General features: G+C 42.9%; 1 protein-coding gene and 1 pseudogene across 6 annotated transcripts in view; both read right to left on the reverse strand.

The window, feature by feature from the left end:
* Positions 1 to 7,596: 7,596 nt before the first annotated feature.
* On the reverse strand, positions 7,597 to 8,321 carry LOC142440466 (grpE protein homolog 1, mitochondrial pseudogene; annotated as a pseudogene).
* A 3,094-nt stretch (positions 8,322 to 11,415) lies between these two features.
* The window catches only part of ACTN2 (actinin alpha 2), a 107,193-nt gene continuing 97,714 nt past the window's right edge, over positions 11,416 to 20,894 (reverse strand). For 3 of the 6 annotated variants that reach the window (XM_075540619.1, XM_075540613.1, XM_075540614.1), the window contains 6 exons: positions 20,259 to 20,393; positions 19,310 to 19,489; positions 18,556 to 18,702; positions 16,406 to 16,471; positions 14,676 to 14,834; positions 11,416 to 12,035 (listed from right to left, as the gene is read on the reverse strand). In XM_075540619.1, coding sequence (XP_075396734.1) covers positions 11,877 to 12,035; positions 14,676 to 14,834; positions 16,406 to 16,471; positions 18,556 to 18,702; positions 19,310 to 19,489; positions 20,259 to 20,393 — 846 coding nt within the window. In that variant the 3' untranslated portion in view covers positions 11,416 to 11,876. Of the gene's footprint in view, positions 12,036 to 14,675; positions 14,840 to 14,956; positions 14,967 to 16,194; positions 16,210 to 16,405; positions 16,472 to 18,555; positions 18,703 to 19,309; positions 19,490 to 20,258; positions 20,394 to 20,894 lie in introns of all 6 variants that reach the window. The other 3 variants (XM_075540615.1, XM_075540618.1, XM_075540620.1) reach the window with 2 other exon arrangements.

The raw sequence follows: 20,894 nt of genomic DNA on the forward strand, positions 1-20,894 counted from the left end.
CAATCTCCATGGGAGCAGACTACCACATCTTTGTCCTATGTAGTGGTTGGCATGTTCAACCTTTTGGTTAGCAGCCTAATGCTTTAGACTCTGTTTCCAGGGTTCCTTTTGACTTGAATAAGCACCCTGATAAATTGCTATTGTTCGCTACTATTGAATCAGTTCTTTAAATACTGTGACCCCTACATACAATGCAAGAGAGCACTGCCCAGCCTTGAGCCATCCCCAGGCTTGGCTGTAGGCTAGACTCTCTGTGATGCATAGGATCTTTACTGATTATTTAGAAGTATATCACCATGTGAGATGGTTCCCAAGAAAGGATTCTCCAGGGTAATGTTTCAACTTATCCGTTTGTTGGGAGCCCTGGGAGTTTTACACCCTAGGTCAAAGTAGCTTAGTAAGATTCAGAATAGGCAAAGAATACACTCTGAAAATTATAAGAACCGTTGTGTCAAAGTGGACCCGCATGATGGGAGGAAGGCATGCACATGGAAGTTAAGGACGTAGAGATGCATCAAAAGCACCCAGTTTGATGTAGCTTTTAGGAGTCTTCATGTTCCTCTGCATATGCTTCTTCTAATTTGAGGATCACCACTTGAAGTGGTCCACCTGGTTCCCGTCAGTTTGGCACACTGTGGAGGGTTGTGTTGCTTTGATACTGGGAGCTATGTCATCAGTGTGTCAAATGCCAGCAGGGTCATCCAAAGTGAACATACTTCAGCAGAGCTGTAGGTAGATTAGCTTAGGGACTGGGGCGTCCATTACGCATGCTCAGAAGTCCGAGCTACTGGGCCATGAAGGAGCATGCTCAGAGGTTCAGGCTTCTGGCCAGGAAGGGGAGGTACACTTGGGTGGGTACTTCACCTGGACTGGCCCACCTAGGCTAGGTAAATTCAATTCAGCCAATGGAATTGAACAGGGTCATACACAATGCTTCCCATGGAATAATTGAAAAAGGCAAGAGCCTGGAGCTGACTATGTGACTTTCTGAGCAGAGTCTAGGGAGGCTGCACAGGGTGAGGGGCCCTACGCATGCCCGTGTAAACCGGAAACTTCTTCTACTTCTCATAAAACTCACCTGGATCACAAACCAAGCTTTGTTGTGAATTCTTTCTGGCGCGGAGCCAAGGACTGAGGTATAGCTCTCCCCTGAGAGATCTAACAGAGCTTCTAAACTAAGAACAGAGTATGATGAAGGAATAGGTTGTCCAATTAAGAGAAACATTGTCGCATACTGAGAAACTCATAAAAAGATGCAGAGATTGTGAGAGGGTGTCAAAAAATGAACCCCTCAGATCAGAAGTAAAGTCCACCACAGCGACGTAGACGGAATAACTGCGGATGGGCAGGACTCAAAGTGAGAGGAAACAGCTACAGTTAATAATCAGAACTTGGAATGCACTAAATATGAAACTAGAAAAATTGGAAGCTGTCAAAAATGAAATGCAACACATAAAAAATGATGTTCTAGGTACTAATGAACTGAAACGGACCAGTATTGGTCATTTTGTGTCAGGAAATCATATGGTTTACTATGTCAAGAATGACACAACCAAGATGAATGGTATTGCATTCATTGTCAAAAATGTACATTTCAAGATCTATCTTGAAAGATAATGCTGTCTGTAATAGGATTATATCTTTCTGCCTTCAAGGAAATTCAATAAATATAGTTATTATTCCAATTTATGCACCAACCACCAAAGTTAGTGATGAAGAAGTTGAAAGATTATATCAATGTCTTCAGTTTGAAGTTGATTAAACATACAGTCAGATGCATATATAATTATTGGCAATTGGAATGTGAAAGTTGGAAACAAAGAGGGAGGAATAGTAGTTGGAAAACATGGCGTTGGTGATAGAAACAAACATGATAGAATTTTGCAAGACCAATGCAAGACATCATAAGAGGAAACCATGCACATTGGTTATCCTGATGGAATCCACAGAAATCAAATTGACTACATCTGTGGGGAGAGACCATGGAGAAGTTCAATATCAGCAGCTAAAACCAGGACTGGGCCTGACTGTGGAACAGACCACTGTTTGCTCATGTGTAAGTTTATACTGAAGCTGAAGAAAATGAAAATGAGTTCAGAAGAGCCAAACTATGACATTGAGTCTATCCCATCTGAATTTAGAGGATGTTTCAAGAATAGATTGAACACACTCCAATGAACACTGATGACAGAAAACTTGATAAGCTATGGGAGGACATCAAGAACATCACATGTGAAGAAAGCCAAAGGTCATTAAAAAGACAGGAAAGAAAGAAAAGACCAAGTGGATGTGAGAAGAGACTCTGAATCTTGCTCTTAATTGTAGAGCAGCCAAGGCAAATGGAAGAAATGATGACATCTGAACAGAAAATTTCAAAGGGAAAGCTTGATGAGTCAAAGTCAAATATTATAATGAAATGTGAAAAGACCTAGAGTTGTAAAACCAAAAAGGAAGACCATGCCCAGTGTATCTTAAAATGAAAGAACTGAAAAAAAAAAAAAAAAGAAAGAACTGAAGGAAAAAGTCAAGCCTCGAGTTTCTATATAAAAGACTATGGGAAAAATAATGAACATTATGGGAAGAATCCAAAGAAGATGGAAAAAATACACAGAATCATTGTAACAAAAAGAACTAGTCAACATTCAACCACTTCAAGAGGTAGTGTATGAGCAAGAACCAATGATATTGAAGGAAGTTGTTCAAGTTACATCAAAAGCATTTTCCCAAAGTAAGGAAGGCTATAGGAAGTGATGGAATATCAACTGAAGTGTCTCAACAAGCTGGTTAAGAAATGGAAGCACCCAAGATGTGAATGCAACATACCAGCATGAAGCAGGGAACCAATAGAGAGGTCTATAGGGCCGGCCCCAATCCCAACTTTGTGGACAGCTCCCCTCCCCACAGAAGAATTTACTTGAGAGGACAGCACTGAAGCTACAGCTCAGGGAGAAGGACATGTCTGATCAGAGCACACAGAAGCAAATGAAGGGTGAGGAAGAGAGAGTGGAGTGCATCCTGGCCCACCATGCCTTGAGGAAGATATCCCTGCTCAGAGCAGCCAATCCACAGAGAAGACCATAAGGCCGGCCCCACTACGAGACATGAAATCTCTCACTGACCCATAGCCCTACGGGGGACAATACTAGAGACACCATGCATGAATTGTGCCCAATCTGACCCCACAGCACAGAGGCAAAACACTAAGGGCGTGCAACAGAACAGCAAGGGGAGCAGGGCATGGAAGTCCAGAGGGAATAAAAAAAAAAAAAGGACTTTGGGGCCAGGCCGTGGCACCCCATCAGATTTGACCAGAAAATTCTCCTAAAGGTCAACAAACAGACCTTGGAGTAGTTACAAGCTTTTTTTAAAATCATTTTTTGTTGTTGTTTCGTTTTGCTCTGTCTTGTTTTCTGTGCATATTATCATCGTTGTAGGTCTATCTAGATAAGATAGGTGGGATAAACAACCTGGAAGAGAAAACAGTGGGACCAATGGTTCAGAGGGGACATGGGAGAGGGAGAGGCGGGGGAAAGGAAGTGGGTGTTAATAACACCCAGGGACAAGGGAACAACAAGTGATTCAAAATTGATGGAGAGGAGGGTGCAGGAGGCCTGGTAGGCCTTGATCAAGAGCAATGTAACCAAGAACAGTTACTGAAACCCAATGAAAACTGAGCGTTAGTGGGAAAAAAGAAAGTAAAAGGAAATAGAGGAAAGAACTAGGAGGCAAAGGGCATTTATAGAGATCTAAATACAGACATGTACATATGTAAATATATTTATATATGATGATGGGGAAATAGATCTATGTGCATATATTTATAGGTTTAGTATTAAGGCAGCAGATGGACATTGGGCCTCTACTCAAGTACTCCCTCAATGAAAGAACATTGTGTTCTGTTAAACTGGCATTCCATGATGCTCACCTTCCCGACATAATTACTGAAATCAAAGTGGGTGCATCAGCAAATGTGGTGAAGAAAGCTGGTGATGTCTGGCTATCAAAAGATATAGTGCCTGGGGTCTTAAAGGTTTGAAGATAAACAAGCAACCATCTAGTTGAGAAGCAATAAAGCCCACATAGAAGAAGCACACCAGCCTGTGTTATCAGGAGGTGTCAAAGAGATCAGGTATCAGGCATCAAATAACAAAAAATCATATCACTGTGAATGAAGGGGAATGTGAAATGGAGACCCAAACCCCATCTGTAGGCAACAGGACACCCCCTTACAGAAGGGTTATGGGGAGGAGATGAGCCAGTCAGAGTACCTTATTAAACATACAACTTTCCTCTAGTTCTTTTTCCCCCCTCCTTTAGTTCTTTAATGCTTCCTCCCTCCCACTATCATGACCCCAATTCTACCTTACAAATCTGGCTAGACTAGAGAATGTACACTGGTACAGATAAGAACTGGAAACACAGGGAATTCAGGAAAGATAAACCCCCCAGGATCAATAATGAGAGTAGCAATACCTGGAGGGTAATGGAGAAGGTAGGGGAGAAAGGGGGAACCGATCACAATGTTCTCCGTATAACCCCCTCCCTTGAGGGTGGACAAAAGAAAAGTTGGTGAAGGGAAATATCAGACAGTGTAAAATATGACAAAATAATAATAATTTATAAATTATCAAGGTTTTGTGAGGGAAGGGGGGTGGGAAGGGAGGGGGAAAATGAGGATCCCTGCACTGAGAACCTCCTAGACCTAGGAGACAGAGAGCTGTAACACCAGAGAGGGTGTAAAACAGTGAGAAGTGGTGGCAGGCACAGTAGAGAACTGGTAGCCGCAGATGGATAAGAGATGCACAGTGGACTTCTCAGTCAAAGGAGCAACAGAATGGACTACTTTGGGGCAGGAGGCTTACTGGCAGAACAGGGTGCCCTTGGGCATTTAGTGGCAGAGCTAATGAGCTTTATAGCACTTTCTTGAGCAAGACACAGGCCAGGCTAAGGGACTGAGGGCCAGAGAGAGGCCGGTTCTAGGCATGGCTGAAAAAAATGCTGCCCTTATTGAAGAACTGTATCCCGAGTTGTTTCTGATCTTGAATAGGTTATACCTGATGGCAGAGTGGTTACACATGGGGATGAAGAACCCTAGGAGCGACTGATGGGTTAGTATTCTAGGCTTCCACTTAATTCTTCCCCTAATCCAAGAATAGTTAGTTCTTATATCATGGCCCTGCTCAATACTTGCCTTCATGAAGTGATCACTGAAGGTGTGGGCGCTACAGCAAAGTGTGGTGAAGAAAGCAGATGGTGCCCAGCTGTCAATTGGAATAGTGTCTGGGGTCTTAAAGGATTTTATTCAAACAAGCAGTTATCTAAGTGAGGCATCAACTAAATGCACATAGATTAACAGTGGTTCTCAACCTTCCTAATGCCGTGACCCTTTAATACATTTCCTCATGTTGTGGTGACCTCCCAACCATAACATTTTTTCATGGCTAATTAATAACTAATTTTGCTACTGTTATGAATCAGGCGACCCCTGTGAATGGGTCATTTGACCCCAAAGGGGTTGCGACCCACAAGTTGAGAACCATCGACATAGAAGCAGCACACCAGCTTGTGTGATCCAAAGATGATAATAACAAAATACAAATATGATGAAGGGGAATGTATCAGAGCTTAAATTGTGAACAGCTAATTTGTAGAAGGCTATGGAGCACAGTGGTAGCCCAAAATCCATCTGTAGAGTAACTAGTTGGATTAAGCCTCTGGCAGATCTCCTCTGGCCATGGTGGAGAGACACAAACAGTTTTGGTTTCAGACAGAGATTATTGTGAACTTGATTATGGGGGATGGGATTATGGTATAGTATCATACCTGGTCAGTTGACCTCCCTCTTGACCCAATCTGAATTTGCTCTTGGTTTAAATATTTCTTGCTTGCTCTACAATAGAGATTTTCTCTCTGGCTTGTTTTAATATTGCTTTTCTTTCTTATTCTTTATTATTTTCCTTCTGTTTCATCTCGTTTTTTATTGTTTCTGTTAGGCTTCTCAGTCTACGAAGTACAGAAATAGTGAATGAATAGATACAATAACTAATTCAATGGTCATGGGGGTGGTGGAAGATGAGGAGAATTGGGGAGCAAATAATATAGGCAGGAGGGGAGATGTACTAGAATGAATTCACTAGAACTGATTGTGATGATCTAGATCAGTGGTTCTCAACCATCCTAATGCTTTAATACAGTTCCTCATGTTGTGGTGACCCCCAGCCATAAAATTATTTTCGTTGCTTCTTCATAACTGTAATTTTGCTACTGTTATGAATCGCCATGTAAATATCTGATATGCAGGATGTATTTTCTTTTTACAGGATGTATTTTCATGGTTACAAATTGAACATAATTAAAGCATAGTGATTAATCACAAAAACAATATGTAATTATATATAGTGAAATATTTATTTCTAATTACAAATAAATGAAATTTTGTCTTGAAGCATGGTGTAGCATGGGTCACGGTCTTCACGCCGGGTACTCGTATGTGGGTGATCTACATGTGTGCAGACCTGCCTGGAGACGGGTAGAGGAGCGGTGTCTCAGTTCCCAAGACCATTGGAAATATGTGTTTTCTGATGGTCTCAGGTGACCCCTGTGAAAGGGCCATTCAACCCCTTTGGGGGTCGCGACCCACAGTTTGAGAACTGCTGATCTAGCTACAACTCGTTTTTAGAAGCAACTTAACAGTGGAAGTGTATGATAGGTGAATTACAGATCAATAAACTATATAAAGACTGGGGAGTGCAGCGGAACAGCAAGGGAATGGAGTGGCAAGGTCCCCAGGGAATGCTGAAAGTGGACTTTGGGGCCAGGGCGTGATGCCCAAACAGACTGGACTGGAAAACACTAAAGGCCAACAAACGATCCTTGAACTAACTACAAGCCTTTCTTTCTTAAAAAAAAACCCCCAAAAAAAACTATGTAAAGAAAAAGGGCTACAGTCTTGTAACCCTCCAGGTTTAATTCTGCCCTGTCTTATAGGACCACTGTGATTTGGAATCAACTTGATGGCATGAGCAGACGTCCATAATAACCTCTCTAATTGTGAGCATGATCTGTGAGCTCTGTGTGACCATGGCAGCGAAGGGTGAAATCCAGCAGAGAGGTGGAGAGTGCTGGGGAAAGCAGGCTGGTGTCAGAATTGGTACAAAGTTTGGAGGGTGGAGACATGCCTGACCTCCACCTCAGAGCAGTCAGCCTGGGGCTATTGATAGTGATATTATCTCACCTCGTGAGAAGTTAGAGGTCACCCTTGCCGCCACCACCCTGATACATAGGCTTTTATCCCCCCAGGTCCTATAGATGCTTTATTGGTTTAAAAGCCTCGTGGCACCAGCAGACCGTGTGATCCATGACACGCTATCGGTCATGTAATGTCCACAGGTCCCCCAAGAACAGGGATCTAGGAATAAAAAACTGAAGATCCAGTGGCAGACTTGGCAGTCACCACCACTGGGCAGCAACGTGTGCCTCTGTGGCCTCTGGCTGCCTGTGATCCCCAGGAGTCCCCAGCAGTGGGAGAAGGGACGGCGGGCAGGCTGGTCTTCCAGAGTCCCAGCAGTGAGTGCACTAGGCGGCCTTGCTGGGCACTTATGCCTCCCTGACCACGCCGACCAGAGCGGGCCGCAGTGTGCGGCTGTGCAGCTTGTAGCCCACCTTGCTGACCAGTGCCCGGCTCCTTGGCCTCCACTGGAGCATGGAACAGGGCCTCGTGTTCATAGGGGTCGAACTTGGCCCTGACGGGGTCCAGCCTGGGCAGGCCGTGTTTGGTGAAGATCTTCTGGATCTGGACCTCCGTCATGACCAGGCCCTCGTGCAGGCTCTTGAGGTGGGGGGTGTCCTCTGGACCTGCTCTTGGGGAACGCTCTGCGTGGCCTTCTCCAGGATATCTGTGACCTCCAGCAGAAGCCCTGGATGCCATCTAATTTTGCCTCTCCCACCAATTTCTGGGGGCTTGGCCGCAAGTTCTCAGGGTCTGCCAAAGCACGCTTGTATTTTTCCATGGTTTCCTTCAGCCACTCCTCCAGTTTCACCTTCTCTTCCAAGAGCGCCTTCTCTGGGGACGGGGGTCAGCCTTCTGTCCACTCGCCCAGAGTCCTCGTCCAGGTCCTGACCATTCTTTTGCTTGGCGGCAGTGCACAGTGGCCGAGGGCAGACCTGAGAGGCCGCGCCAGGGCCGGGAGAGCGCGCCGCGCCAACCCCACGCACCGGACCGCCTTGATGACATAGGCCACTTTCACTTCTGCCTCTCCCGTTGTCCCAACCAAGAAGTTCCGGCTGCTGTGGAGGTGGCTTACAGAGGACTCAAAGACCATTGAGAATCCATGGCTAAGGGATCTCATTGATAATGGACAACTACCCTTACCCTAAGTTTAAAATGAAGGATGGTTCATCAGTTGCTTAAAGATTGCCTTATTAATGAACCAATCTTAAAAGGAGAGAGAGAAATACAAATAATCCCTCAATTCTATCTACAACATGAACTTGCCTCGGATATGGCAGTGGAGTCACTACCCAGGCTGGTGGCAACGGACAAAAGCTCACGCACACAGCTCAGTGGCCCTTGTCACAACATCCAGGGGAAGGAAGGAGGAGTTCTGGTCAGCTTGGTAACAAGTAGCAACTTCTTCATAAAATACACTTTTTGTGTGTGTGGCTTTGAATCATTTAGCTCTGTTCCCTGTAGCTTACAGGCTATAAAAAGCTCATCTTCCAATAAAATGATTTAAAAAACAGAACAAAACAAACGGTGATCTAGAGGCTTCTATTTCAGGAACATCCATAATTGAATGGTCCAGGCGTCTGCTTAGCCAATCACAGCATCCTACTATTAACTTCCCTATACGCGTTCCTTTAATTTGATTATTTCAGACTTTCTAATTACTAATGACCCTTTTTGTCACCTCTAATTCAATGGTTCGTAACTCGAAGGAGCCCTGCTGGTGCTTTAGGATAAGCATTTGGCTGTTGACTGAAGGTCAGCTTCTCAAACCCACCAGCCACTCTCTTGGAGAAAGATGAGTCTGTCTGTTCCTGCAGAGATTTACAGTTTAAAGTTCGTTTATGACACCCTAAATCACAGGGCCACTATGAGTCAGAATCAACTCAATGGCAATGAGCTCGGTCTTTTGGTTTATGGAGCTTAAAAAATAAATATGTGCAGCCCTTTTCCCTGAACTTCACAACATGGGAATCTGGGCTAATGTCTGGGAATACACACATATCTCACTATCTACTAGTGGTTCTGAAGTGATCTTTCGGGGAAAAATCTAGCTTCTGAATGAATTGACCATTCACCTCTAATTTATCCATCTCAAATTCAACCTCTGCCCCATGGTGACAGGGAGCTGCTGTCAAGTTGGCTTAAACACTGCCTGTTCTTGCTTCTTCCTCAAAATTGCCACCATGTCAGAGTCCATTGCTGCAGCCACTGTGTCAGTCCTTCTACCTTTGGTTGGCCCTCGTCTCACTCAGCATGATGTCCTCTAATGATGGATCCTTCCTGATGAGGTGTCCAAAGAAACGTCCAAAGTAAGGGAGCAGGACAATGCTCTGTTGTTGTATAGCCTTGCCTAATTTTCACAAGTAGATCAAGAGGACTTTCTTCCTGGTGCGTCACAGTCTAAATGCTCCACTACAACCTGCCCTCCGTGTGTTAAATCATGGTGCTGTAGCTTCCAGCAGCACAGCCACATGCAGCCACCAAGTCCTGGAACCCAGCAACATTAGTGTCTAATTCTTTAAGAGAAGCAAATGCTAACTCCAAGAAAGGTTTTAAAATCTGATGGAAATTTTAAGTGAGGACATTTTAAGTGGTTTGGTTATTCTTTGAGATAATAAAAACAGGGGTTCCTTTTCTTTCCCAAACTAAGTTTAATTGGCAATTCAAGTTCAGAAATCAAAAGAACTGTTCAAATGAGAACAAGAGCGCGTTAACTCTGTTTTTCAGAGTTTATTTCCTTTTATTAGCAGATAATCGTGATCCATTCTCTTGCTTGTATATTTTATAGAAATGAAAAATGTTGGTAGATGAGCTACCTCTACCCATCCTAAGAACACGGTGAATCCTCCTAGTATCCTCAAAGGAAGAACACCTTCCAGGTTTTCCCTTAGTGTTTATGGCTGGAATATAGCACCTGCTTGAAATCGAAACAAGGAGTCAGAGTTCATATACGGCCTCGAAAGTGTTTGGTATTAACCTCAAGGACTGAAATATTTCAGGAATCTGGAACCTATTGAGTATTTAATAATAAAGTAAGTTAAATAAAATCGATACAGGTCAAAGAGCCTCAGGGGGCCTGGATAGTGAAAACGTTATGAACCAGTGAGGCATGGTAACTATTCCATTTCCAGCTGTTGGTGGAATTCTATCAAAGTGTGAGGAAACAGAATGTAGGTAACAGACATGTGCGTGTTATTGCTTTACTAATAACATTTTAATTTCAATTTGCAACAGTTTTCGTTTGTTTTCCATTCGTTTCCTGATCATTACAGACTCGGGTATAAAAAGAAGCCCTACTTTATTCCCTACAAGCTGTCAGCAAGATGGAAAAACAGAGGGTGAGTGATAGCTTATGGTAGCATAAGCGGAAACATTAATGAACGTGTAACAGATCAAGACGATGGTGGGGTGCATATGGACCGCCCTCCATGAGGGAACCAAGCAGGGATTTAGACACTAGTGGGAACAGAGTGGGAACCGGTTAGACTGTACTGTCAAATCACAGTGGTGACCGCCAATTGAATGCTAGTAAGAACATCTGGCAATTCATATGATCCCAAAGAGACTCACCCGAAAGCTATCGAAAGGTTCTACAATGAAATAACTGACCTCTACATTATGGAGAATTAGCCTTTTCGCACTACCGTCATTGATTTAGGCTGTCTTCTGCTTTCTGCTTAACAGGTCATAAAGCGACAAAAGAAAGAGAAGCCCTACCTGGAGAGTTGTAAATAAGCTGTTTCTAACTTGCCTCTTGCTGTGATTTATTACTATAGAAACCGATTTATTTAAAAACAGCACTTACACATGGTCACCTCTTGAGAATCTGTACCAACAAGCTCTAGAAAAAGCTGAAGACGTGGAAACAACAAATATTCCTTAAAAATTTAATTTTAGCTAGCAACTCCATTGTCTTCTCTGACAATTAAACGGCCTTCTGTGTTTCCTCATTTCCATATTTTAGACAATTGGTAAGGCATCGACATCCACTAACTGGACTATGTAGTTTTAATAACAAAGAGCTGCCTGTCATCACTCTCATCTAAAACTGAAACATTTAAAAGTGACCATCATCGCTCTCCTCAAAATTGTAAGTACGGAAAGATCTTTTGGGCAATCTGTTTCTATTCTCTGGAAGTTCCATCTGGCAAGATGAAATTCAAGTAATGAAGCTGAAGTACCATTTATACTTTAAAAAAGCTAATCTTTGGATAAGCAAGAAATTAAAACATTGATATTCCCGTAGGGTTCATCACAAGCACATAAAAGGTCACACATTTACCAAACTGTGATTTTATTTCCCCCTGATCTTGTATTTGGGCTATTTTAGATTTTCACTTTCCTTCTGTCCCTAGATCCTGCTAACAATATACTAATCAAGTAATTTCCTTGTTTTAATTTTAAAAAATTCTTGATATTTCATTGCATTTACCTAAAAGTTAAGAAGTAAAGAAACCTATTTATGTAGCATCCTATTCCATACCCTGTCGAGACTTCACTTCAACCACATGATATTGTTGACAATTACTTCAAAATTATTTTTCCCCTTCTTAACTTAATAAAGCTTGTGAAAGTTTCCAAGGGAAAAAACCTGTGCCTTCGGCCTTTATTGTGTTCTGCTGGGATCACTGATTACCGAATCTTAGAATCACAGATCACTCTCTCCATAAAGAGCAGAGGAAAAGGCGGTGTAATCCAGGGCCCCTGGCACGCTGCCCGGGCCCGAATAGTTGGGCATCCTCTTGATGCAATACTGGGCCTGCTCTGGAGGCAACTCACGACGCAGCTCATCGGCCAGGATGTATGGCTGGAAAAAAACACCAAAGCATTTGCAAGTCAATCCCAGAAAAGATTGGAACATCAAAGTTCTTAATATGTACATATTTCTTGCATTTGCTTAAAGTTTTTCTTTAAATAGGGTGGCGGACAACAGTAAAAAGCTGAGCTTTCTTAGGAGCCTATCTATCTGCAAGGTAACTCTCCTTTTGCCAATGGAAGTGACACATCTTTCATAAAGGCAAATATAGGTTTGCTGCCAATATTTCCCAAGCTGAAATATATGGTGAGTGATAAATCCTATGACCCAATCTCATCCTGGAAGGATGACAAGACAAAGGTATAGAAACAAAAAACACACCTAGTTGAGAACACAAGGTTATTTAACTTAACTAATGTATGTAACTTTCAATGTGTAGGTGCTTAACTAAAACACCAGATACCCAAGCTATAGAGGGGGAAAATCAATACATTTGACTGCACTGAATTAAAAACTTGGAAATGTGGAGGAGTGTAGGTTCAGTGGTAGAATGCTTGCCTTCCCTCTGGGAGACCAGGTTTGATTCCTGGTCAGGGCACCTGTGTGGGCTACCGCCCATCTATCAGTAGAGCTTGGTGTATTGCTTGTTGCTATGGTGCTAAAGAGATTTCATAAGAACTTCCAGACTCAGACTAGGAAACACACTTCAAAAACCAGTAGATGAAAACTCATCTCAAAATGGTGTCACCTCATTTGCATGGGGCCACCTTGAGTCTGGAACCAACAAGACAGCAGCAAATAGGAACATGATAAATGATGCCGTATACAAAATTAAACTGCAAGTAAGCTCATAATGTAAGTGAAAGCGTGATACATAAAGGATTGGTATCAAGCATAATCAAAGAAGTGCAGAACAAGAGAAAGACAAATGAGAACAATCATATACACAAGTGATTTATGGAAAAGAAAACCCAAGTGAATTTGCTTAGCACAAAGTGAGAAAAAAATGAAAACAAAAACTTATAAAATGCCAATTTCACTCATCTGGCAAAAAATTAAAGCATGCTAAGATAAAATCGATGTTAAGGTTAATGAGAAATGGGTCCTCTCATATACCATTGATGGAAGGTCATTATATATAAATATAAATACACACACACACACATATATATAATCTCCAGTTTCTTCTAATGATGTGAAATGAACTTTCTGTTTCATGTAAGTCTTTGGGGAACCTTTGTGTGGTGTTCGGTAGGGATCAGATGACGATTCTTTTCCTGTACGCAATTGCTTCAGTGCTGTGGATTGAAAAGCACGCTCTGTTCTCACTGACTTGGAGGCTGGTCGCTCACAAGCCGAGTCTCCTTATGTGTCTGAGTCTTTTGCTGCTCTCTGCTCTGCTTCAGTATGCTTCTGTCTTAATGGAATGATCTTTGTACATTGATCTCTATGCAATTTGCCTGCTTAAACGTCATCAGAGAGTTCAAGTGGCCTACAAGATAGAGTCCAAACTTTTAGATTACGTGAAAACCTCTATCTCTCCCCAAATCCCTATCAGAATCACTTATCCTTTGATTCTTCTTTTTTTAAAAAAATATATGTGTTATGTGCTTTTAGAACATGGTATCACTTTCCTCCTATGTTTATCAGCAATTAAAAATATGTTGCCACTGAAGAATACCGCTCTTGAAAACAAGTTAAAACAAATTTAGCAATGGAGCCTTGTGTGTGTGTGTGTGTGTGTGTGTGTGTGTGTGGGTGTGTGTGTGTGTGGGTGTGTGTGTGTGTGTGTGGGTGGGTGTGTGTGGGTGTGGGTGTGTGGGTGTGGGTGTGGGTGTGTGAAATGTCCAAAAGAAATGAGACAATTCTGGTAAATCAGAATAGCTAGTGAGAATAAAAAATGAACAACAAATACTGCATTATAATTTACAGAAGGGGAATTTTTATAGATTGGTTAAGCTATTATTTTTAAGCTCTATCAGGTGGGTGCTTTCCTCTCCACCTTCATGATAAATGATAATACTATAATTAAGATAGGTTATCTTGAACAATTCATTTAGTGTAATAACCATGGTTCTATCATGTGTTTAATTATCCTATTTGTGGTCATCTTGTTTTCTCTCTCAGCTGGAATTCGAGGTAAAAGAAACATATTCCAAATTGAATATATATATATATATATATAGAGAGAGAGAGAGAGAGAAATATGCTTATTGAAATTAAAAATTCTGGACTTGCAATTAAACACCTACATAATTCCTAGGTTATGCTAGTGAAGAACTTGCTAGTTTTTAAAAAGGTTGAATGGCTTATATGTAAGTTTGCTCCAGTGACTGGGCACAAAGCCAAGGCCATAGATTCTTAGGGGAAAGTTTCCAGTTCCATAACATTTAAATAGTAGGTTTCTTTCTTTTTGTGCCCAAACAAAATGCAAAATGGGGTTGAACCAAAAAACACAAATGGTCCCCCAAATACACCTTATCGGTTGCTTCTACAGAACTCAGCACGAGGCCCAGGCACAAAGGCCAGGATGAGAATATGAGCTTTTTCTTTTCTGGCTTTGTGACCATGATGTTTATGCATCATTTCCTGAATTTTGTTCACAGTGCACCGCATAGAATGGCTTTGACGTGAGACTTTTTCCTTTTGATTACAACACGCGAAAAGAGAAGGCCATGTGTTTATGCAGACCTTATCAGAAGCCAGGATCCGGAAGGAGGCAATGACTTGCTCAGCAGTGTCAGTGTCGGCAGTCTCTCTTGTCATGAAGTCTATGAAGGATTGGAAGGTGACGGTACCTTGTCCATTTGGGTCAACCAAAGTCATGATGCGGGCAAATTCAGCTTCACCCTGAGACAAGGTTAACAAAAAGAAAAAAAGACTTCAACAATACACGACTCCCAAAATCATGGCTCTTATTCTTTTACCTACTTACATGCATCTTCCTTTTTGTTTGAAAATGTAAATATTTTGTATGTTTCCCTTTGGAGTCCCTGGTGCAAATAGATCGTGCCTGCTAACAGAAAGGTGGGACATTTGGATCCCCAGTGGTGCCTCAGAAGACAGGCTGGTGATCTACTGCTGAAATTCAGGCCATTGAGAGCCGAAAGTAGCACAGTTCTACTCTGACACACGTGCGTTCACAGTTGGAGCAGACGCCATGGTATTTGGTATATTTTTCTGTGTGTGATTCCCCAGATGGGTATCGGAGGTTTTATTGCCATCAAACAATTATAAGGCCAAGTGATCTCCAGCCGGAGAGGCCTTCCCTCCCCAGACTTTTGTCACCTTCAGGCATTCATGTGATTATGGGGTGATTCAAAGAGCATTTCTTTTGCATCTTTTTCTCAGAGACAACTGAGTCAATTAGTATTACTAAATAGAAGGTGTCCCTTTAGAAGATGGCTCTAGCGCTTTTGTTTTAAAGGTCTTTAAAAGCTCCAAGCAGCTCATGTTCAGTGGATGCATTACTGAGGAGTAGAGATGTGGACCGGTGCTGGGACTCTCATCCAAGGGGAACACTTTTCTTAGCCAATTCACATGGAAAACATTTTAATCTTCTAAAACATGTGGGGATACTGTTAAAAGCCGTCAGGATACTAAAAACCATTGAACTGCATACACTGTAAATGTGTGAATAATGGAGCGCGTGAATTAAATCTAAAAAATGGTAGCTTTAAAACAATCATTAGGAAAAAAATCCGACCAATTAATGAATAAAGATATCTGACTACGAAATTAGATGTCTAATTTTCAAAGAATGTTTTCTTATACAATGAAATGAATCATTTCTAAATGTGCTACTACACTGCAAAAAACAAAGAACCAAAACTTTAAACTATTTATTTCTTAAAACGTGAGGTGCTTTGAAAAATTTGTAGCAGAATTTCACTTTCTTTTTAAAAAAAATAATTTTATTGGGGGCTCATACAACTCTTATCATAATCCATATATTCATCCATTGGGTCAAGCACATTTGTTGCCCTCATTATTCTCAAAATATTTGCTGTCTGCTTGAGCTCTTGATAGCTGCTCCTCATTTCCCCCTTCATTCCCTTTCCTCATGAACCCTTGATAATTTAGCAATTATTATTATTTTGTCATGTCTTACACTGCCCGACATCTCCCATCACCAACTTTTCTGTTGTCCATCCCCTAGGAAGGAGATTATATGTAGATCCTTGTAATCGGTTCCCCCTTTCCACCCCACCCTCCTTCCACCCTCCTGGTATCCCCACTCTCACCACTGGTCCTGAAGGGATCATCTGTCCTGGCTTCCCTGTGTTTCCAGTTCCTATCTGTACCAGTGTACATCCTCTGGCCTAGCCAGGTTTGTCCTACAAACTTTTTGATGCCCCCTTTGTATAAAGTCAATCTCAATAACATGTCAAATCTTAGTAAAGTATCAATTTCTGTCATACCAGATCATAACCCATGGAGATTAGGCAGGCTCTGAAATCTTCATGATCCATCAGGCCATTCTTCCTCTATTGACAAATACAGAGAAGAAGCTTGTGAGCATTACTACTTGACACCCACAGCAGACCCAGGGACCAGGTCCAGGAAGAGGAGCACCGCTTAAAGCTCTGTCCCGGAGACCATCGGCTTACAGAACGGGCGAAACCAACACAAGAGGAAGAAAAAAGAAGAAAATAAAGACATTTTTTCAAAGGAAACAATACTGAAAATAGGGAGAATAATACTAGATAAAAATGAAAGACGACTTCATGACCTAAAAATGAACTGGTCAGGAGCTAGCTGCTACCATCTAGTAAATATAGAATATACTATAAATGTTTGAGAAATCATAACGCTCACATGGCTCAGGGCAGTCATCATTTGTAAAATTTCCCCCAAAGATTTGTAAAATTCCTAGGACACTCAAGCACCTGGGAAACTACTCTGCAGCCACTGCGGGGCCACTGGGTGGGGAACAAGGTTCGTCCATGTGACAAGCTCAGCCTCATCTGAAAATCCAGTGAGGGTCTACACAGGCAATGCAGAAGGCGGTCTCTATGGGCCACCGCCTGTGCAGGTGAGGAAGGGCCACATCAGGACGCACAGCAACTAAGCCCTGCTAAAACCAGAGGAACACCGGCTCTAGAAGTGGGGGGAAGGGCATTGAAGGCCTGAAAATTTTCGGGATGGATTGAAGAAACAGTTAAGGCTCAAGCATAAATCTAAATGTAATAATCTGAAAACATTTTGACTGGCCAGGTTGATCATTAAATGCATGTGATTTTCTCATGTTTTTATTTGCCCAGGTAGTTGCTAGCACCCAAAGCCAAGATCGCAAGTTTCTTTTTGATAAACATGCATTTCACCTGTTATCACCACTGTGTGTGTGGCTGGCCGTCGCCCCTTTTGTCCTCTGAGCAGCTTTCAGTGACGCTCATCATTCGCTACGTGCTTCCTTCAGTGTTCCTCTTTTGCCGTCAATGTGGGAACTCCCTATAGCTGGGCCTCATCTCTTCTCACTCCCTAGAACCTCTTCTCTGGTCGTCACCATGATGGGACTGTCCCCACAGGCTTGGTCCTATGCTAGTCTAAACTGTCCTGGCTGCCCAAGGAGCCCCCGGCCACAAGGAGTCCTAGACCTCTCTGAGGTCTGTGGTTCACTAGCTTCCCCTCTCTTGTGGTTACATGGCGTTGAATTTCCATGCCTTGTAAAAATACCCCACCCCGACCCCACCTGAGCCTCCAATGCTGTCAGATTTCTGTCTCAACTAACTTCCAATCTGTCAGGTCAGTTCTATAGCCTGGTGCTACATAATAAAGATGTGCTGCAACCTTGTACCTCCAATCTCAACACCTCCATATGATTATTTATACCTCCGTTGGTTCTCTGATCAGAAGGTCATTGTCTGACCTCTATTTACTTATTTATTTATTTATAAAACACTTTATTGGGGGCCCTTACGGCTCTTACAACAATCCATATATCAATTTTATCAAGCACATTGGTATCAGTTCCTCTTTTTCGCCCTCCTTCCCACCCTCATGAATCCTTGATAAATTATGATTCTTTTCATATCTTACACCGTCCGCTGTCGCCCTTCACATCTAACTATCACCTTTTGTGAAGGATACACTTTCCCTTAGAACAAATCCAGTTTGGATATCTCCTACCTAGGCACTAATAAAGCAACTAAAAACCAGACTTCACGTCACCTTGAGCAATAGAAGAGCTTTCCATAGGGTGCTTCACTCTGGTGGCTATTTTCTCTGGCATTAACAAATATTGTTTCCTTTGAACATTTTAGGAGGCAGACTTAGAATGATAGCAGGAATATCATTTCATGCATTTTTAAACGGTGACTTGTTAAAAATCATTTTATGGGGGGCTCATACAATTCTTCTCACAAGCCACACATGCATCCATTGTGTCAAGCACATATGTTCATTTGTTGCCATCATCATTCTCAAAACAGTTGCCTTCTACTTGAGCCCTTAATATCGGCTCCTCATTTTCCCCCTCCTTCCCCATTCCCCCTCCCTCATGTACCCTTCATCATTCATACATTATTATCATTTTTAAACGGTGACTTTAATAGCTACAGAAATTCCTTACCCTGTCAAAGTGGTTGAAAGAGGCTCTGAACTCATTCATTTGCTCCTGGGTGATGCCCTTAGCATCTCTGGTTAGGATCTGGGTCTCAATCTCATTGATGGTTCTGGCGATGGTCGTCAGCAGCAATTCCCATCCAACACGAATGTGCTACCAAGAAAAAGAGGAAACGATCAGTTACAGGCTGATGCAGCCTACCCGTTTTGATAACAGGAGAACTGATCCAAAGAGATAAAAGTGAAGCTATCCTTGGTATTTATTTGCTTATTCCCCTCTGCCAGTTTTAGCAAGCGTCCACAGTAGGAGATGCTCAAGAACCGTCACAATGGGCTCTAGATTAAATAAGCAACGTGTACTCTTCTTGTCACTAACAATAGTTTTCAATTGCCAAGTAGTGGGATACGTCCTGGGTTGTATCGGCTGGACCTCAGGGAGATCAAATTGGGCAAGACTGGAGAAAAACAGCACAGTCCAATTAGAGGCAGTTTCTCTGCCGAAGTGTGACGAATTCATTTGAGTCATAGTACTAATGATGTTGTCATTGATGCTGATGATGCTGGTGGTAACTAGCATTGAACTAGTGCTTGATACAGCTTTCGCATATATGCTGAAAGGAGAGGGTTAAATATTTCTAACTCCTATACTTGTAGAACACAACAGGAACAAAGCAGAAACATGTATGAAAACAAAACACCCTGAAGAGACGAAAAGCCCCACGTGAACACTAGAACAATAAGGGTCAGCTTGGCTATTGTACCTCCATCGTGTAGTTGGTGTGCTTGTTGTCAAAGACCAAAGCCTCCTGGATGAGCTGATGGTCACCTTCCAGCTTGTCAACGTTGTTCTTATAGTTGATGATGTTGTGCTCATACTGCTTCAGCTGGTTCATCTGGTCTTCCAGGGTTCCCGTGATCTGGATGGAGCTCCGGGCAATCTCCTGACAGAGGGAAACAGGCACACAGGAATGGAGGCGAGAGGGGCAAGGGGCAGAGAGATAGGACTATGTCAGTAAACTGTTAGGGTGACTGTGGGTACCATCATGCCATATTCTGCTTCTATGACTAAGCTGGCATTGATTGGGTCAGATGGAGTGGGAAGGAATCAGGGGAATGTCATAAAATGAACTGTGGTCTAGATCTAATCAGTCTAAAGAATGAGAAAAAAGTCAACCAAGACCCCGACAGAGAAGCAAGAGGGTGAGAAACAAGTACACTGTGGACGGGGAGGAGCGTGTACTATCAGAGGGATTGACGACTACTGCATACCTTCTAAAGCAGAAGAATTTATATCTTTAGATGTTTTCTCTTTTAGGAAAAAATAATTTAAAAACCAGTGTGATAGACTAAGAGAAGAATAAGGGGGTTCATATGTGTCTCTTGGTTATTCTTGGTGATAAGAAACACGATTTTTTTTCCCCCTAACGTATTCTAAAAAGACCAAGTATTTTTGACTGGTTACAGGCCCTGCTCAGTGACAGCTAGGCTAAAGCCTGAGAAAGCATCGCAGTCGGGTCATGTTTCTTAGTAATAGAACGATAAGATTCCAGCAGGAACGCCTTGTTCCTCTTCAGTGAGAAAAACCCAGGGTGACCAGGGAAAGACATTCTCACCGGACTGCGTAGGTCCACTAGGGTTTCTCATGAGGTGGCAGTGCCAGTGAAGGGGTGGGTTTCACGTAAGCAGCTCTCAGAAAGGCCCCGCACGTACCTCCATCTTGGTTTGAATCCAGGGCCCGATGGCATTGGCCTGGGCCGCAAACTGGCGCCGCAGGCGCTCGTTAGCATGCTGGCGAGCCAGCTCCTCCTGCAGGGACTGGTCTCGAACTGGCACGAGCTGCTTCACCTGTTAGCCCAAAGGACAACAAGGGTGAGGAGGTGACAGTCCACGAAGAGGGGCCAGAGAGGTGATGGGAGAGGAAGCGAGAGGGTCCAAAGAGCGAGCAGGAAAAAAGATGGCCAAGTCGAAAGAGGACACAGGAGGGCAGAGAGGAAGGAGAATGGAGGGGAGGAGGGACTTTAGGGACAGGGACTGAGCTTTCTAGGTAGGATGGCCCTCCCCAGAGCCATACTTCTGGCTTTAGATTGTTCATTCCAGAAGTCTACTTTGCTGTCTGCTTAACTCAGTCTTGCTGAAAAGAGTCACCAAGTACTCCTCTTCCCCCAAAGAGAGAGGATTCAATCTAGAGTTGACTGCCACCGAGTGCCTACTGGAAGGACCAGCCGAGACGCTGTGAGAGCCTTTCCCAGCCAGGGCGCACCTGCAGCATTCTCTGGGGCGTGGTCCTGAGCGCAGAGTCTGTGAACTCCCATAAGGGATAATGGGGTCCCTGCTTTCCCTGCCCTC

The sequence above is a fragment of the Tenrec ecaudatus genome, chromosome 1, assembly GCF_050624435.1.
Source record: "Tenrec ecaudatus isolate mTenEca1 chromosome 1, mTenEca1.hap1, whole genome shotgun sequence".
Lineage (NCBI taxonomy): Eukaryota > Metazoa > Chordata > Mammalia > Afrosoricida > Tenrecidae > Tenrec > Tenrec ecaudatus.